This window comes from Balaenoptera physalus (assembly GCF_965194825.1).
Source record: "Balaenoptera physalus genome assembly, chromosome: 11".
NCBI classification, from domain to species: domain Eukaryota; kingdom Metazoa; phylum Chordata; class Mammalia; order Artiodactyla; family Balaenopteridae; genus Balaenoptera; species Balaenoptera physalus.
The window spans coordinates 54,789,347-54,808,958 of NC_138896.1; the positions used below are offsets into that span (position 1 = coordinate 54,789,347).

The 19,612-nt window shown below is 35.3% G+C and overlaps 1 protein-coding gene across 1 annotated transcript in view; it reads right to left on the reverse strand.

Moving 5' to 3' along the window:
- Positions 1–1,920: 1,920 nt before the first annotated feature.
- The window catches only part of AZI2 (5-azacytidine induced 2), a 39,507-nt gene continuing 21,815 nt past the window's right edge, over positions 1,921–19,612 (reverse strand). Inside the window, exons 2-8 of the mRNA XM_082415135.1 lie at positions 18,608–18,828; positions 17,008–17,133; positions 16,420–16,519; positions 15,184–15,332; positions 10,772–10,830; positions 5,031–5,149; positions 1,921–2,693 (exon numbers count right to left, since the gene is read on the reverse strand). Of these exons, the coding sequence (XP_082271261.1) occupies positions 2,281–2,693; positions 5,031–5,149; positions 10,772–10,830; positions 15,184–15,332; positions 16,420–16,519; positions 17,008–17,133; positions 18,608–18,823 (1,182 nt within the window). The 5' untranslated portion in view covers positions 18,824–18,828 and the 3' untranslated portion in view covers positions 1,921–2,280. The remainder of the gene's footprint in view (positions 2,694–5,030; positions 5,150–10,771; positions 10,831–15,183; positions 15,333–16,419; positions 16,520–17,007; positions 17,134–18,607; positions 18,829–19,612) is intronic.

Sequence of the window (19,612 nt, forward strand, 5' to 3'; positions counted from 1 at the left end):
AGCAGAACCAGTTTCCTTTTAGAGAAGATGTAACTTCTATTTTAGCTAATGGGGAGGATTGAGAGGCTTTTGTTGTTGTTATCTGTGTTCTTTTCACTCTGTTGAGTTATGGATGTGCTGAACTGGGTTATCCATATAAAAATCTGGAGGTTAAAGAAATTTTCAAGGGAAGTCCTTTGGAGCAAGCTTCAGCTAGTATGAAACAAGTCAACAAAATTTTCCATTTTAAATAAGCTACAGATGGGCCATTCTCTCACTTCTCTTTGAATCTTACCAATAACAGAAATGATCATAAAATACGTTTAAAAATTTATGACTGGGAAAATTTCTTTCGGTTATTCTTTCCTAAATAGTTTTACATCATTTGTTTAGCACTTTAAACTGTCAAGAACATCAACCACTGATTTTCTAGCATACCTGTTTGATAGCTACCCTATTGTTTAGATGCAAAAGCACTGTCTCTATTCAGAAGTTGGTTTAACAAGACAAATGTCTGTAACATGAATCAGATTAACAACTTATAATTGGTACATGACCCTGGAATATTTAGGCAAGGACAATATTTCCACTTCAATTTCAAACAAAAATAATTTATTTTAAGTAATGTCTTGGCATTGTTCAAAACATTAAGCCATTATGTCATACGACTTATTTTCTTTACAAAGGAAAATGCTCAATCTTGGTTTTAAAAAAGGCAAACCAGTAAGCTACATTAGAGATTAGATATAATGTACAGCCTATGCAGCCACATGACAAATAGTTTCTGCTGCTTTGTTATTACACAAGTAGTTGCTTCCTTCAGCTAAAGCCTGGAGTCTTGTATTTGTTTTATGCATATTGGGTTTTGTTCTATTACTTGGCAGGAGATCGTACTCCCTCGAGTCAGCTGTGTTCATTGGTCAGAATAAATTCCAGCATCTGACACCAACTCCATTAATCACAGACAAGCTTGAATAAGTGAGTAAGATAGTAGAAAGACAAATATCTGGTGAATGGTGAACACTGTTTATATATGTATGCTATTCAGTTAATGTAGAAGAGATTTGAAATATTCTTTTGAGTCCAAGGGGTTTGGAACTGTCTATCAAAAAGGATAAAGGCCTTCTACATGAAACGGTTTATCTCAGGCAAAAGATGTAGGAACAGAGACATATATTACTAATATTCTTAATACCACCCTGAAAGAATACAGAGAAATTTCCGTATGAAGCCATCCTTGTTACTTGTTTATAAATGATTGAGAGGCTCTTAGAATCAAAGCGTTGGGGGACATTTCATGATTATACTATATCATATATCAATACAGCACAGAATTTGGTTTCTAGGATTATAATTTCTAATTAATTAAAAACCACTTTCTCAATAAGTAAAATTACATTTCAAAACAAAGTTTAACCAGTTAATAAGCTGCTCTACGTAACAAGCAGGTGTAGACCCTTTGAAGAAAACGGCTTTATATAGTTACACACCCATTGGGATTTTCACTATAGCACTGAAGGACAGATTAGACTGAAGCCTTTGTGATACTATTCCTACTTCTAACTGGATAACGTATATGACTGTAATAGTTTATTCACACACCACATGGTTTTTCAACTATTTCATCACTTTTTTTCAATTAAGACTTGAGGGATGTACCAGGACAGAGTTGGCTTCAACGAGCAGATCAAGTCTTAAAATCCAAATTGTACTTTAAATTTTATCAACATCGTGATTAAAAAATGACTTTAAATCTTATACTTTGAGACACAATAGCACACATATAGATGCAATAACCCAGATAATATTGTTCCACTGTGATTTCCTTATCCTTACGCATTATAAGGTCAGCAGAAATATAACCTAAGTCACATTGCCATTTTACTCCTTTATGCAACTTAAAGCAACTTAACATGCTTTTTCTCTGATACAATGGTCTCCTTTATGAGTTAGGCATTTCACATGCTTTGTAAAACCATGTCTGAAAACTTTAAATTCCATTCTTCATGTGAGGGGCAGAAATGTACAATTATCATCAAAGGTAGAGCTGTCATTGTGAAACACCTTAGGTTTATTAATTAGTAACACATATCTGATTCTTAGCCAGAATATGGAGCTGGAGGGTGTTCTTTCATACTGAAAAATCAACTACATAATATGGTACATTATGTGCAAATGTAAATACTGAAGAACTCTGCAAAAGTTTAATCAAAATCTGCTTTCAGTTTGTTAATGATTTCCCAAGAAAACCACTGAGGGAGATACAGCAACCTCGTGAGAACATCATAAATCTCTTCATAATTAATTTTTATAATGGCAGTTTTGATTATGTTGATCCAAGTAATGCAGTGGTGGCAGGTTGGGTAAAGGCAAAGGTTTATTTTTAGTTTCCCCAAATGTTGTCTCACTTGATTTAGGAGGGCTTGGGAATACCCAAGAATTATCTTCTAGAGAACTTCTGCCATAAGAATTGTGTTCCTGAAAGTTTGTGCCATCGTGAGGAATGGATCGCTCATGATCTGTCCATGACTGGAGAGCTGCTTTCTCTGATAAAACCTTTGCATCTCCTGGTAAAGGGGAAGACGTGGCATGACAAAGAGTTTTGCCGTTTGGTGAGAGAGGGGCCTGTCTTTTGTACGTTGCGGTAAAATTCGTCAAGTGCAGTTTTGTGCTGTCTTTCCCAAGGTCTTCCATGCATCCTGCTGGGGCGCAAGCTGAAAAGAAAGCACAGGTTAAGCATCAGCTGTCCTGGTATTTATGATCAGAAAACAGTAAACAAACAAACACTTTGTTAATTTGGTTGATTCTAGAACTGGAAATGGACATTTCCAAGTTAGTACGATCACTGCGGCAGTGTGACTTGAAGTTGACAGATGATCTCAGTTCTAATCCTGGATCCGCTATTTACTGACAGGGTGACACTTGACTGCTCCAGGTGTCACTTCTCTCGTCTGCAAAATGGACACAGGAATCTTGTCCCGCCCATATCACAGTGAACATGAAGAAATTCCTATTTTAAAAAGCTGGAAACCAATTCAGTTAAAATACAAGTAAAGACCCTGTTCCTGGCTCTTAATATGGCTGGAGAAGGCTTGCAGAATGTTTGTGTGTCAGGGGAGACTAAGAAAGCTGTTCTTAAGTTTTAATAATTTTGTTAGATATAATATTCCTTAGCTTAGTCAAATCTGTTTTCCATAGGTGGTCCAAAAGTAAATTTTTCCAGAAGACCCAACTGAAATTTAATATATATTAAAAGGCTTTTATGGATAAAACAATTTAAATTAAAAGCTATAAAATCATCTCATTTCTTGTCAAATATATATAATGGTAAATGTAAATTCTGCTATGGTCACAATATAGGTCAAAAAAAAAAAAAAACAAAAAACAAAAAAAATGAGTTTAGTAACCTGTAATGGCTTAGAAAACAGACCGCTCTCCAGCTGCTGTTCAGCCACAGACGACACAAAGCAAGGGTGTGCTTCCCTCCCTCTGCATTGCCTTTCCCCTGGCAGCAAAGACAAATTCACCCTCAGCCCAAGACGGATACCAAGTGCAACCAAGGCCTGACTCTAGTTTTAAAGGAGAAAGAAACTGAACCACATTAAAAATAAGCTCATTGCCCCTTTTCTTGGGAGGAGGTGACAGTGCTCAGCTTCTGGACAGGGTGACATGTGGGTCTACAGAAAAGGTGACCTGGGCTTATCTCTGTCCACTCCCCAAAGCACTCAGTTCTTTGTGGAGAGTGGTGGCCCCGGGCCTGGCACTGTCGTAGGAAACGTGCTAGAAACTTATGGTTCAAAGCGGGATAAGATTGATCATTCACCAGCTCAGAAGGGACACGACAATAAGCATTTCCAAATGAGAAGAGAGCATTTCTCCTTAATTATTTTTTGGAAGTTCTGTTTAGTATATAAGAGGCACACTGAAAACTCACTGAAAAATTACTCCATGAGTCTCGTTTAAGAGAGGTCTTATTTCTACCATCAACTTAAAGTTGTCTCATACGTAACCCTGGCCACTGGAAAACCTGAGGACAAAATGAACCGTAAACTAAGTTGGGGCGTGCCAAAGCACCTTATTGTTTTGCCTGGTTCATAAGTAACTAACTAACCTAGAAACGGAAAGGCAATTCTGAATTTAGCTTTCTGTCCCAACGTGCAATGTCCCCCGCCCCACAGGAAACCTTCCTGAGAACTATTTATAAAATCTCTTGTGCCCTCTTTAGGGACAATTTGAGGTGCAAATGACAATTTTAAATGAATGATTTTTAAAAAAATAAGTCACATCTCAGTCCTTTAAAAATGAAGTTTACGGCATTCAAATTTACATTACACAACTTTACAGGAATACAACCATTACGTAATAAAAGGTACAAATGCACTGATTTTTTTCCGAGGTATAGAAACAGCTTTGGCAAAGTAGCCACTACTAGTTAACACAAAACTCAAGAAAAGGTTTAATCAGCCAAGCAGTTAAATATGAAAAGCAAAGCAATGAAAATTTTTGTTTGGTTGAAAGGGCTAAGTGAATAGCATCTAGTCTCTATTCAAAACAATCTATCCTTTAAGGAAAGAAAAATTAAGTTTACAAAAAATGAAAATAACCAAATAATGAATCAGAGTTCTCTCTTTAAAAACAATTTAAAGAGCTACGTCTTTGGTGTATTCTGTAGCACTGGAATGAAAGTAGCTTTTGGTGTCTTGGTGTCTTTTTTTTTTTTTTTTTTTTAAATATATGAAGTAGTTGTGGTAAAAGGTCAACTAGAGCAAACTTAACACCTCAGCCTTGAACACATAAGCAACACTTGGCTGAGAAAAAAGCCACAAGGGGAAAAGAATACAGTACTGAAGAAACACACATCAGCAACACCTTTATGTGTGAAGTTGACCAGTATGAGGCTGAAGCCAGAGCAGAGAATGGGTGGCTGTGAATAGACTACATATACTTTGGCTTATCAAACTCATTTGATGAGATTTCGGTAAGATACGATAGCGAGTTGCTCTTTGAGCAGTTTGTCTGGAATCAGTGGTTTCCGGCAAACCCTGACTTGCCTTTCTTGATTGCAGTTGGGGTTTTCAGCTTTCTTAGCAGTTCAGCTTGTACTTGAGTCACCAGATGTAAATTAGACATTTCTCTCTTCAGTTCCCAGTATGCACTTTGCATATTATCACTGAAATACAGGGTTTTTAAAAAAAAAAAAAAAAGTTAATGGTTATTATTCTCTGTGGAGAGAAGGGGATAACTTTAAAATAGAAATGAGCTTATCTGCATTTCTGCTCAAATTGTTGTGAAATAATACAAATTAAATAAAACTTCCTCATTAAATAATTAAAATATTTAAATAGAGCATTATAACAAGTGAAAAAATCTTATTCACAATAACATTGACCTAATTTTAATCAATTAACTGAACTATATTAAACAGAAGGGTATTATAAAAAGTGTTCTAACCAACGAGTTTAATAGTTCTCTTCTCAGAACTGAGATTTTATGATAGCCTACCATGTGCAGTGGCGTTAATATATTTACTAGTAAGGAATATGGTCTTCACTTGCAAATCTGATCAAGAATAAAGTGACATTCATTCATGGATGGATTTTAAATTTGTATTTATCTTTTGATTGTTCTGATGTTGTGAATTGAAATGCTGTTATCAATTCTGAATGTACACCAAAGCCCATGTTAAAATAAAATTTAGGTTTCATGCATTCCAGTCTTTCATGTTTGACTGGGCTGTCTCATATTGTTGGTTCTAAACCAATGTGACATGACAGCACAAGACATGAAGAGCCAGCTGATTTCCTGGTAAGGGAAAAGGAGCTGGAGAGAGAATTATATGAAACAGAAATAAAAACTTCACAAATACCTCTCATAATTAAAAGTATTTTACCTCAATTATCTGAGAAGTTATAAATCAGTTATTTTAAACCTAATTTTATTGAGTTTCGTCTTCCATTAAGCATTCGTATTTGCATATTCATGATTTTTTTTTTTTAGGTTCTTAGTTGCCAACTAAATAAATCAAAATCTTCAACACATACGTAAGAACAACTGATCTCATAGTGTTCAAACAACCCCTACTACCTCTTAAAGATATTAGTGTAATTTTAGTAATAATGAAATCAAATTAAACAAACATGTCACGTCATGCTTCAATTTTTGTCTAGCTATAAACAAAAACCTTTAAACAAACTACAAGGATAACACTCTTCGTATCTAAATCTAATATTCTAATTATGGAAACAACAGATATATTCAAAAACAGTTATTTTGAATTATGACATTCCTTTTTTGTCAAAATATTCCCATTCCACTCAGACTATAATTCTTTCAATAGGAGCAGGAGAATAAACTTTATACTGCTTTTGAGAAAAATCTACTTGTTTTAATCTGTTGTAACGTCATTTGTTAACCAGTAGTCTATTAAAAAACACAGGGATTTTTGCAAGTTTTTGATAGGTGTGAAATAATTACTTCACAAAAATTAGTTAACCACCTCTGCTTCGGCAGTCAACATCTGAGCCGTGTGCTACAATGAGTGCATCACATAGGAACTGTCTGATGTGTGAAGAGTCAGTGATTCCTTGGTGCAATTCTGGGCATTCAGCATGCTTCCCAAAAAGAGTTACTCACATTACGTAGCAGCTAAGTGTAAACACTGTACATGTGCTAATTCATGCAGACGGTCATGATATGAATCATACAGATTAAAAACAGTGGCTTGAGATGGTAAATCAGTACCTGACTTGGAGAAAAGCAAATACAGTATTCAAGACAGTGTTTGGATACTGGAATATCAAACATTTCATCATTCAAAATAGCTACCCATATAAAATAAGAGAAAATTATAATAGAGGTGTTAATGCAGCACTAATACACATTTTCCAATTCAATTTAATGAAGACTGCTTATAAATTAGGTGACACCAAAAAAAAACTAGGTCACCTAGTTTAACATATGTCTAATCTTTTCCTTTTGCCCTTAATGTCACCTGAATTGAAAACTACAGATATAAAAAACGAAAATTATTACTAAGTATGAGCTCTCCCTCTTGTGGATAACAAAGTAATGGCAGTTACTTTACACTTTACCATTTATATTAAAGTGCTATAGTCTTCAAAGTGTGTTAAAATTTTTAAAATTCTACTTGAACAAAATGTTTAAATCACTGCTAAAGTAAGACTGGACAGTTGTCATCCACAGATCTTCAGCAGAGCTCCAGCTAACCTTTACTTATCCAGGTATTTTTGAGACTATAAACTGTTCCCCTTCTACCTCCCACCAGCTGGGAATATAAATTAGTTAAGTTTTGCTTTAAATACCATACAAGCAAAATCCTAATGATATATATAGTTGTGTACAAAGAACTCAAAAAGCTACTTGAACACTGAGATGCAGCACCAAAGCACCCCAAATGAGAACCCTAAGAAGTAAGACAGATGAGACAATAAGATAACGGTGGTTGAGCATGTACTATGTGCTAGACAGGCACCTCACCCCGTTCTCACACAAACGCGGCAACCTGGGAGCTCACTTCACACACAAGGAAGCAGGTGCAGGAGAACTTCCTGACTCTAACAAGCTGCTGTTCAAAGCTGCCTTTTAGCTATCCAGTCCTGTGACTGACTGCTGCCCTTTGTGGGTAACGTTTTTCAAATCATCATAACCTTCAGCTTCATCACATATTTACCAACCACTGACTTCCAACACAACCTTCTTCGTCCCAGTATAAAATTCCACACCTCTAAATTTTAAACGTAACGAAACCTGCTTATCCACATCTCAAGAAGGGGGCACATGTCCAGCTTACATGGTAAAAACTGTGTAAAAGCTCAGTTTTCTTAATTGACACTGTACGTTCAACTCTTTAATACTGAAATGAATGTTCCTTTGTATAAGAAAAATCTACTTGAATTTTTTTTTTACTTCAGCCCTATTTTTCTTTAGCTTTTGAAAATTTATTGAACTACTACATTCCCCAGAGGAATTAAAATGAAAGTATGGTATACCTTGACAACTGTGATTTCTTCAAACAAGCATCTTTCAAGTATTTTTAATTGTAAGGCACAGCAGGCAATCATTTTACACTGCAACCCATATTCTGTTATGTTCTATTCTGTTTTATTTATTTTTAAAATGCTTGTCTTAACTCACAAAATTTCATGATCAACTAAGGCAACACAGCACAGTGTGAAAAACACTAACCTAATCCCTATTTTCTAAACCAAGAATTTGCATCTGAAGAAGTTACCCCATACCTAGATCTGGCTTAAGAACTGAAGGCAACAACCTAAAGGTAACACCAACTAGTACACTGGCAGGACACTGGCCAAGTTTCTGATAGGCAGGGCTGTTATTGTTAAATGATATTGTTTACAATGAGGAACATATAAAAGGCCTCCAGTAATTAAAATATTCACTCAGGAAACAATATGGTACCATCTCGTTCCCCTGGCAATATGATGGAGGAAATGCAAAAAAGGAGGTGATCCAAACAGGGGAGTTTTCCAAATAACTGGAAAATAATCATTAAAAATACCTAAACTTTTAGTTAATGGTTTTATGGAAACATTCCTATGTACTTTTCTCCTAATACAGTAAACTTAATTTATCATCTGAATTGTTCTATTTAGAAGTGGATGATGTAACTTAAAGACTAATAAAACATAGGACTATAAACTGTAAATAGGTATAAATGATAAGGTAAAGGAAAAACAAAATAAAATGCAGTCAGGAATGAGGCTAACATAAAAATGCATGATATAAAGTTTACCAAGGGTTAGCTACAAGTTTGGTTATTAGTTTTCTAGTTGCTAACCAGAAGAGGGAGAGCTAATCAGTTCTGCAATCCACACTGCTATGGGTTTGCAAACACAGAAATGTACTTGAGCACTGAGGAGCCATTAGGACCCGCTTTAATTACACAGTTCTTTAACATACAGAAACTCTTAGACTGAACTTCATTCTAAAATCTGTTTCTCTCAGTTGATACCCTGAATTGATACTGAGCTTTAGAGAATTCAAAACTGTACTTCGGGGCTTCCCTGGTGGCGCAGTGGTTGAGAATCTGCCTGCTAATGCAGGGGACACGGGTTCGAGCCCTGGTCTGGGAGGATCCCACATGCCACGGAGCAACAAAGCCCGTGCGCCACAACTACTGAGCCTGCGCGTCTGGAGCCTGTGCTCCGCAACAAGAGAGGCCGCGATAATGAGAGGCCCGCGCACCGCGATGAAGAGTGGCCCTCACTTGCCACAACTAGAGAAAAAGCCCTCACACAGAAACAAAGACCCAACACAGCCATAAATAAATAAATAAATAAATAAATAAATTTAAAAAGATACAGGATGCCCACTTCAATTTGCATTTCAGATAAACAATGAAAAATATTTTAAAAAACAAACAAAAAAAAAAAAACTGTACTTCGAAGCCACAATTACATAGTTCTCAGCCTCAGAAACCAGACTCATCTCTTGGGGCCTTCCTCCTCCTCCAAATCCTGGCCTAGAGATCCTTCACTATCTTTTTAGTTATATGATGCCTTCAAACACACATCTTTTTGGTGGGTGGCGGACAACTTTTCAAGTTACTCTCAAAAAAAGTGATCCAAATTATGTAACACTGCCCATGAATGGAAGCAGAAGCCCTGTTCTATACCATGTACTTCTAATAAACTATTTATATAAGCCCTTTTATTTGACCTACTGATTCTAACATGCTTCTTTCCAAAAATGGTTTAAGAAGGCTTGTAAAAATGACAAATACAACAAAATTAATAAGGGGAAACCTAGGCTGACAGGAAGAAAGAAGGTAACTGACATAGAAGACACCTTGGAAAAATAATTCACATGGACGCTATACTAGACACATGTTTTAAAGAAAGGAAAAACTTCCTTGCTGTATATTTAGATGAAAGTTGAAGGCATAAGTGAGCTACTGTTTGAATGGCAGGGCTGAGTAGCTGCAATAGAGACTCTGGCCCATGACGCCTATAATACTTACTGCTGGCCCTTCACACAGGAAGAGGGGCTGCCCCTGGATCTGGAAGAGGGGCTGCGCTGTGTTTCCTCATACTGTTTTCCCCAACTGAGCGTTTCTCTCCATTAGATTTTTGATAGGAGGAATAGGTATGAGATAATTCAGTAAATTTTGGAAGCCAAACGAGCAAACAATGAAGTCAAATGAGTATGTTTCATTGGGTGGAAGTATCCATGGAGAGAGGGGATGCTAACATAGCAGAACAAAATTATCAGATAAAACAATGCACTTATGTTACTTAAATAAAAATGATACATATATTTGAGGAAAAAAAGGGTCGAAGTAACATACATGAACTCTGATAGCTACTTTTATTCTTACCCCAAGAGGACAGTTCTCTTAAAATTCATGTCATATCAAAGACTAAGGCTGTCCAAGTTTGCCCTTAAGACAAAGTGATATTGCTGTGTATGGAAATGCGTAATTCTTCATGTAAAAATCAGGATTACAGAATACTTCTGCACAACTAGCTCCCTAAAATCCTATCTAAAATATTATTGAATGTTCAAAAGTTTTATCTAAGGCATCACAATATGCACCTTTCTACCGCTCAAGTTCAAGCCTGTTGTTAAGGAACAGTTAAATATTTTTTATAAATACATTGTGATCAGAAATTACATGCAGTACCCAAATAGTGTCAATCTGTTTTTAAGGTTAAATCATAACAGAAATCTAAGTACCTATACAAAGTGGCCTACAGAACAATTATTATTGTTATATAATGCATTATTATTCAATGTTGAAGGATGTTCATACCTTGAAATGCTTAGTCTTTGGAGATCTCTGCTCTTCAGATTGTCTTCCTGAGATGGATACTGTCATTGTTTAAAAAACAGTTTAAAAGTTGTAATTGTTACCTTCTATTTATTCTCAAAACTTTATTACCCTACACATGCTTCAGCTTTTACAGAATACATCTATAACTGTACAGCATAAAACTAGTATCTTATATTCAATTTTAATGAAATAACTCCAAATCTATACCAGATATTTCTAAATCACTTCCAATTATTTAAAGTCATTAATGCTTTAATTTTCTTTAAAAAATACACTTGCTCTCACATAAAAGACCTTGGAGTCTTACAAAATGTATTTCTGATGATACCAATCTGAAATCTATATTCAAAAAAGGGTAACAAATTTACCAAATTACTGTTTCTTCAGGTATAGCTGAGTGAATTCCACCAGAAAATGGAAGTTTTTTGGTATTATTACAAAGAAGTACCAAAATTTAACAGGTTATTGTTTAAAAAGATTAACAAATTTCCTCTTTCCACAAGAAAATGACAGGGAAAGGACTTCATAAAGTCCTTATATACTTCCAAGTTTTAGTAGTTTAGGTTATAGATGACAAAAAGAACCTATAAAAGATATTTAAAAGTGGACTTAATACATTTAAGATAACTCTGTAACACACTTGTTTGCAATACATTCAATTCAGGGTCTATAATAAATTAAAATGACTATCACAGGCACTAATTCTATTAGCAGAAATGGCCAGTATAAACTAAGAGAACAAAATTTAACTTTACCATTTCTTATTTATATAATCTAAATGATATTTTTTAAAGTGGAACACTAAAAAGACACAAAAGGACTTCATGAGTCCTCTGAGTTTGGGAGTGTAAAATATCAAAATGTACTACAGAAGTTAAAGTGTCTTTGGATCTGATTGTTCAGAAAATATCAACTAAATACTGTAAATGATTTAGTTGCATCTCAGGGAGCCCTGTGGAGAGGGGAAACAGAACTGGCCCACAAGTCAGAGGAAGTCTGACCACTAACAAAGCACATAACCTTGGACATTTTCCTTTCCTGTTCCTCACAGGAAATGAAGGAATCAGATCAAGTCACTTATCGTTTCTCTGTATAATTAATTAAAAATATACATTTTAATTAGTGTATACTTATACATATATGCACAATGGAAACCTTCCTTGTTTTTAAAGCCAATGATAGTAAACAAAACAAAACACCTAACAGTTTTGCTTGGTGAAGTATTTCTCCAGCTACCACCTAACAATTCAGAAAATCTAACACAAATTAGCAAAAAGCACAAAGGAATTGTCTCTAATACTCAAAGACCCTATCCCTGGCCAGTCATCAGTTTGCCATGTTCTAAAGGCAGTAATGGATCTGTTTCCCAACTTGTGCCATCTGATGTTGGAGTTTCACATAAATGGGCCCATAGCTACAAAATCCTGGGAAACACTGTTCAAGTTAAATAGGTTCCTGTACTTCAGGACTGCTCAGAACCTTTAGTACACACAGCACACTGTGCATCTCTAAAGAGGCTGTTATTGGCTACCTTAGGCATCTACACCAACTCCATTTACTGAGCCAGTGTTTCCTACGCTTCGGTCCTAGTGTCTGTTTTTCTCAAAGGAGCCGCTGTTCTGAATATAAGTGGCTGGAAAACTGGAGGATACAGAAAGTAAAAAAGGCCCATAGTGGAACTGACCCTGGAACCTTGACCTCATTAATACCAAACACTGAATCAACTGAGTTCACAAAGTACTTTAAAAAAAAAAAGCAAAGCCCCCAAAGCCCCACTATTCTGTCCATGTAGGATGCTATTTCACACTTCAGAAGGTGTTATAAAATATGTTTCACAGAAAATACCATCTTAAAAATATTTGTAAGTATGGCTACAGTAGATATAAGATTATTGTGAACATAAATTTTCTCTCCATAGCTTGCTCTTTGACTCCCATATCCAAGAGGACTCTGACCAGTAATACCTTTGAAACCAGACTGAAACGTACACATTCCACAATACCAAGATTTAAACTGATAAATTTCCACTCCATCTTTCCCTGGTTCATATCTTTATATTAGTTGTGAGCATTTTTGACTTTAAATCTCCCCTCCCCCAGCCAAATAAATTCCTATGAAGAAGGGACCGTGTCTTAAATCCCCTTTTCAAAAAAAAATTCCTCCCTTACCTCACCTTCAACTCTTAAAGTTTCTTAGTCTCTCAGATTCAATTTCATCAGCAATAAAACAAGTGATTTCTAAAGTTTCTTCTACCTTCAAGTCTGTTTCTGTGATTTGTGAAAGATGAATTAAACTAAAAGCAAATTTATCCTCTAGCACCACCTAGTGGAAAACAAATAATAAGAACTGAACTGTATTAACACATATACACATATACACCCCTAAAGCGCTGCTTTTCTCGATTACCCTAATTAAATTTTTTGAAACACATTCACTTATTGAATACCCTATGTACTAGGCACCATGCTGCTTAGATATTTAATGTCAAGTTTATAGAAAAAAAGTTCAGTTAAATGAGTTTGCTAATGTCACAATTAATAAGCAACACAATCATGAACCAAGTTTTTATGATTCCATGGTTCTGCTTCCTACTCTATAAGGAGATACCCATTATTTATAAAAGCTATCAAATCATTTCAAGTAGAAAGTATATACTGACAATTGTAATTCAGAGCTTCAAGATGCAGATCTTTTCCTGCAAGCACATCTTTTTAAAAGAAGCCTCCTAAGGGCTACTACGGCAACTGGGCTTGCAGGACAGGATGCTGGAAGCTGCTGAAGGAATTGTGCATGTGATCACAGGTGCAAAGCTAGGAAAATCAACTTCAGATGTCAAGTAGGAAAAACAGGTTTTATTGGCTCTAATGGGAGTTGATAGTAATTTTTATAGTGGGTGTTTCCCCTTTATCAGGCCTGGGGGCTCCAAATCAAGTTCTCACTGTCCAGTTCAGAGGAGTTCATTGGGTAAAGACCAAGGCAGGATGCTATATTATTCTTAATGCCTGTCTCATTCTTAACCAGTGGTCACCTTCAGTAAAGACCACATTACAGACGAGAGACCTGTCGGCTCATCTAAGGACACTTGGGACTCAGGGCAGAGTGCTGGCTGGCAGTCAGGAAGCGTGGGCGGAGCTCCTCTTTCAGGTGGTGGCTGCTCAGAAGAACCTAGGGTGGGGACATAGCTCCTTAGTAGTGCTGGATACTCTGATGGGCAAAATGTTGACCTGAGAAATAATTATTTAAGTGGCTACCTTAGTTTGAAATACATAGTATATAGAATGTATATAATGGCTACTGAACTCCAGACTATTAAACTTTTCAATTTCTTGTAATAACTATTTTAAACTTTGTGTTTGGATCATTGCTCCCACACTGCTCTGCTTCTCTATCATTCCTTCTTTTTATTCTCAGCATTGTCATGACATTGAAAACATTTATCCAAGCTCTTCTGAACACAATGTAAAGTTGTCCCTCGGTATCCTATCCATGGGACACTGGTTCTAGGATCCGCAGTGGGTACCAAAATCTGCGTATGTTCAAGTCCCACAGTTGGCCCTCTGTATCCTCAGGTCAGCATCCATGAATTCAACCAACAATGGATAGCGTAGTCTACAACCTGTGGTGGCCTCGATCCACAGATGTGGAACCCACAGATACTAAAGACCGACTGTATACTTACTGAAAACAATCCTTGTATAAGCAGACCTCCACGGGTCACAACCCCATTGTCCAGGGATCACTGTATTAGTAGACAGACTCTGAGTGAGGACCTGAGAGGCAACTTGTGTTTCAGTGGATGACTTCAGGCTAACCATACTTTAGCAGCTCAGCAGGGTTTTTGTTTTGCTCCGCACCCCCACCCCCCGCTCCACCAACCCCAATTCTTGCATTCTCAGCTATTTGCTGAAAATTAAAGTTGCTCCAAAAGTATTAGACTTCTGAGAATTAGTGGATGCTGTAAAGTTTTGTTTTAATAATTCTAAAAATCAAGTCTCCTGTCATGTCTAAATTAATCAAATTATTACATTAAATGAAGTGGGAAACTTAAAACCTAAGTTCTCTTTAAACTTTACAGAGAAAAAAATGACTTAAGGAAATTGAAGGAAAGGAAGTCTGAAAGAACAGCTTTAATAAATTAATAAACTAATAAGGTTTTTAAAAATTAGCTTTTAAACAACAAAATCATATAGTTCTGGGATTATGCTAAAAGTATACAGTTATCATATTTTAGCAAAAATGATTAAAGGGGAAGATAAAGGTTAATTTTCAGATAATGTAACTCTCTAAGTAGTTATAATTTATGTCAACTCTATGATTTAATACTTAGTTATAAATCCTACATATGATGCACACAGCATGCTGAATTTCTCAATTTAATAATTCTGTAATACCATTTGTTTGGCTTTTTGTAGCTCTATTTTGAGATCTCTACATTCTTTCCTCATCAGTTCCAGTTCTTGTTCCAAACCATGGATCTTCAGGTCACAGCTCAACTTTTCCACCTCCCAGTTGGATGAAGGTGGATTTAAATTTCTTATCACTACAAAAAGGATGGACATTAAAATTGTTATTTCTGACTTCTACATTGGTTGCAATTCGAAAAAGATTATGCTAATAAAATGCAGGTTAAAAGAAAAACCAATATAAAACATGAACAATTACTAAGTTTCTGAAAAACAGTAATTACTTTCAAGTATCTATGCTAATAAGAAATCTAGCAATCTTATTTTAGAATGTATTAATCACCCCTATCCCTGATTTTTGGTTTAGGGTAAAGAGCAAATTTGTCAGCCTGAAACTCTAAAATATACAACACGTATCAAGCATATGCTGAAATTATAGATGGATGAATAAGCTATATACATCAAGGTTAAGAGTGATAAGAATTAAATGAAGTGAGTCAACTGATGCTCACTCAGCTCATCACTCCATCTAGTCCCTTTAGAAAGTATAAAGTTTGACCATCAGGCCTAGAAGATAACTTCCAAACAATTTTATTCATAAACATTCCACTGTACAAACTCAATACCACTGGATACGGACTAACCCTTGACTTGGCTCCTTAGGCTCTGTATAGAGAAAAAGCCGCAATCAGCTGCCATGAGAGATCTCACCTCAACCTCCCATCAAAAGGTCTCTCAGAGGCCTACTCATCAGCTTGTCTCATCAGAGTGAATGTGCATGGGAGCAGGCTAATACCCACATCCCCCACTCTTAACTTTTCAACATAGCATCTCATCTGCACATTGTAACAACCTTTAGAAATTGGCGGGGGTGGAGGGGTGGGGGGGGAAGCAACTGTAACTACTCAATGACAGGGCATCTAACCTAACAGTGGGCAAGAGGCTTTGGAGAGGATGGGGTTCTACTCCTTTCTTCATCTACTTCACTGCAAACTAGCCCTGAATAAAAACCATCAAATTTTCTCTAGGAAAAGTACAATTTATATCCAAGGAAAAGTTAAAAGGAGTTGATATTTTGTAAAAGCAGAGCAATTAATATAAGCCTAAAAATTAAAAAATAAGTCCTTAGGATACAGATATAGAAAACTGATCATGGATATAACACAGGAATGGAAAAATGTATTAATTGCGTTAGAATAATTATAACAAGTTTAAGTGGCCTACCCTGCTGAGTTTCCACCTCTGTCCTCAGCTGGAGGAGTTCTACTTCTTTAGATTGTAGCTGTTCATTCAATACTTTCAAAGATTCAGAGTTGTCTTTATTCTAGTTAAGTAGGGAAAATGCCAAATTACATTCAATAAAATCTATAGGTTGGTATTATATATTAATTTTCAGGTAGATGTTGAAAAAACTGATTCTAGCCTTTGAAAAGCAAGGTGGGAAATGAACTCAGTTTTTCACTAATCTCTTTTTCTAACTTAGGACATATTATTCACTGGCTTTTTTAAAAAAACAATGATAAACTCTACTAAGTCATGATTTTTCAAAAGAAGTTAGTGGTGTTAGATGTACTTACGACCTAAACATCAGAAAAAAAAAAAAAAAAAGAGACCTAAACATCATTACATATTGAGTACTTATTTTGTATAGAAATAACTTACAAATATTCCTATCAAAATTTTCTATTTTTGCCTTGAGCATGCAAATTTTTTATCTAATAAGTGTAAATATCTCTCATTTCTAATTTTAACCTCTTGAAGGAGAAAACTCATTTGCAATATACAGATACCATCCTTTTCAAACCAACTTACCATTTTATCCAATTTGCTCTTCAAATTATCTCTGTCAATGCAAACCTCTCGATATGCATGATAGGCCTTATTTACTTGTTCTCGTCCCACAGAACTTGTTTCTTCATCCTTTCGAGCTCCTATAAGCTAATGGTATAAAATTAGAAGACAAAGCTTAAGAGGATATTCTACGTAAGAAAATAAGTCAGTCTTCTATGGCTCCACAACTTACCTTAATTACTGTAATGCAGGGAATAAAGCCTGGACTACAATTAAGTGAACATTTCACTTCCACACAATTAAGCTTTACTGATTAAGAAAGTAAAAAGTACAGAACAGATATTTTTAAAACTCTTCTTTCAGGCTTTTACTTAATCAGTATCTTATACTTTGTAGTAACTTTATAGTATTAATTCGTCATACTAAACACAGTACATCATTCTTTTATAGTGCTTATGTGTTTTCCAAGCCAGCACACAGTATTTAATTTCCATCATCAGAAAAGTATCAAGTTAGTGTGTACTTGACATTTTAAGGAACAGACGTGTTAGTTCAAGTCCTATATTATTCCAGAAGAGAAATTATTAGGATTGTTGGTCACAAAGTACAGAAATATTTCCAATGTTACTTATACCAAATCACATTTTTCTATTGACTTTTAAAATAAACCTAACTACAAGCTCCAAAATGTTACCTTTTGTCACTCTATCCAGTATGTCACAATTTTATTTAATAGTCATTAAGAAAACTCATACGAATACAAAGAAATTGATTACTTTTACAATTGAGTCCTCTTTTCTTACTTCCTCCAAATGAGTGAAACTCTACCAAGCCCTATCCTTAAGTTTTAATAACTAGATCATTTCCTTCCCCCTTTGTGGAAGCTGCTGTCTGTAATGTACCACTACAATGAAGATCTAAGGATCATCAACTATGATCTGAAGAAAAATGAACTTAGTTAAACTTTAAAAATAAGTGGATGCGTGAGGAAGATTTCTCAATAAATGGATGAGTGAGGAAGATTTCCCAATAAGCTAAGTAGATCTGATGATTTATAATTGAATCAGCTACCTTGCTTATGTATCCTATAACAGTTTCTGCATTAAAAGGTGTAAACAGAAAACATTAATTCATCAGTTAAATGCATTCTTATTACGTGTGTTCAAGAACAAAGGAGAATGTTGAGGTAAAGAAGATGTCAGTCCTGGTAAAATTTCAGTGCTGACGAAAACGTTATTAAACATATCAGAACAATGTTCCAGGAACTTCTTCCATTGACACTTCATTTCCTTTGTTGGCATATAATTTTTTGCACACATTTAAAAATCCTGAATAAAATACATACAGCTATGAAGGTAAGGCAATCTGAAAAAAAGAGGTAAGAAAAATATTTGAACTTTAATTCCTTCATGTTGTTAATCCTATTCTTCAAATATTCACCAAGCACTATGATATGTGAAACACAGTAGGCTAAGTAAAATGCCCAGGGTTTTGAGATTAGCAGTGAGTTATCCTTAGAAATTTGGTAAATTCATGGAAGACAGAGCAGAAAAATATTTAAAACTTCAAATGCTTTGAATTATTAAGTCACAAACATAATGAAGGTAAATAGATAAATTACCTTTTCTTCCAAAACTCTTATTCTTTTTTTTAAGAAAGAGTTCTCTTTCTCTGAATCCTTAAGTCGTTTTTTGATGTCTTCATATGCAGTGACAAGGGCAAAATGTGAAGCAACAGATTCATCTCCTGAATATATTGAGACTGGAGTCACTGTATCTCTCCTATGGGCTTTTTCATGATTCAGAATGCAGATATCATCTTCTACCAGTGCATCCATGACAGCTATTTAAAAACATAAAATAGAATGTCTCATTGAATAAATGAGCAGAAAAAAGAAGGTATATTTAGAATAATGTGAATATTGAGGAAATGTTTAAAAACTCCTATTTCTTTTTTATTTTTTATTGAGATACAATGTATAATACTATGTAAGTTTCAGGTGTACAACACAGTGATTCACAATTTTAAAGGTTATATTCCATTTATAATTATTATAAAGTATTAGCTATATTCCCTGTGCTATACAATTATCCTTGCAGATTATTTATTTTATATAGTAGTTTGTACCTCTTAACCTCCTACCCCTATCTTGCCCCCCCCATTCCCTCTCCTCACTGGTAACCACTAGTTTGTTCTCTATACCTGTGAGTCTGTTTCTTTGTTATATTCACTAGTTTATTTTTTAGATTTCACATATAAGTGATACCATACAGTATTTGTCTTTCTCTGTCTGACGTATTTCACTAAGCATAATACCCTCCAAATCCATCCATGTTGTTGCAAATGGCAAAATTTCATTCTTTTTTATGGCTGAGTAGTATTCATTCCATTGTACATATATACCACATCTTTTTTTCTCCATTCATCTGTCGATGGACACTTAGGTTGCTTCCACATCTTGACTATTGTAAATAGTGCTATGAACACTGGGGTGCATGTATCTTTCTGAATTAGTGTTTTTACTTTTTTGGATATATAACCAGGAGTGAACTTGCTGGGTCATATGGTAACTCTATTTTTAGTTTTTTGAAACCTTCATACTCTTTTCCACAGTAGTGGCACCAAT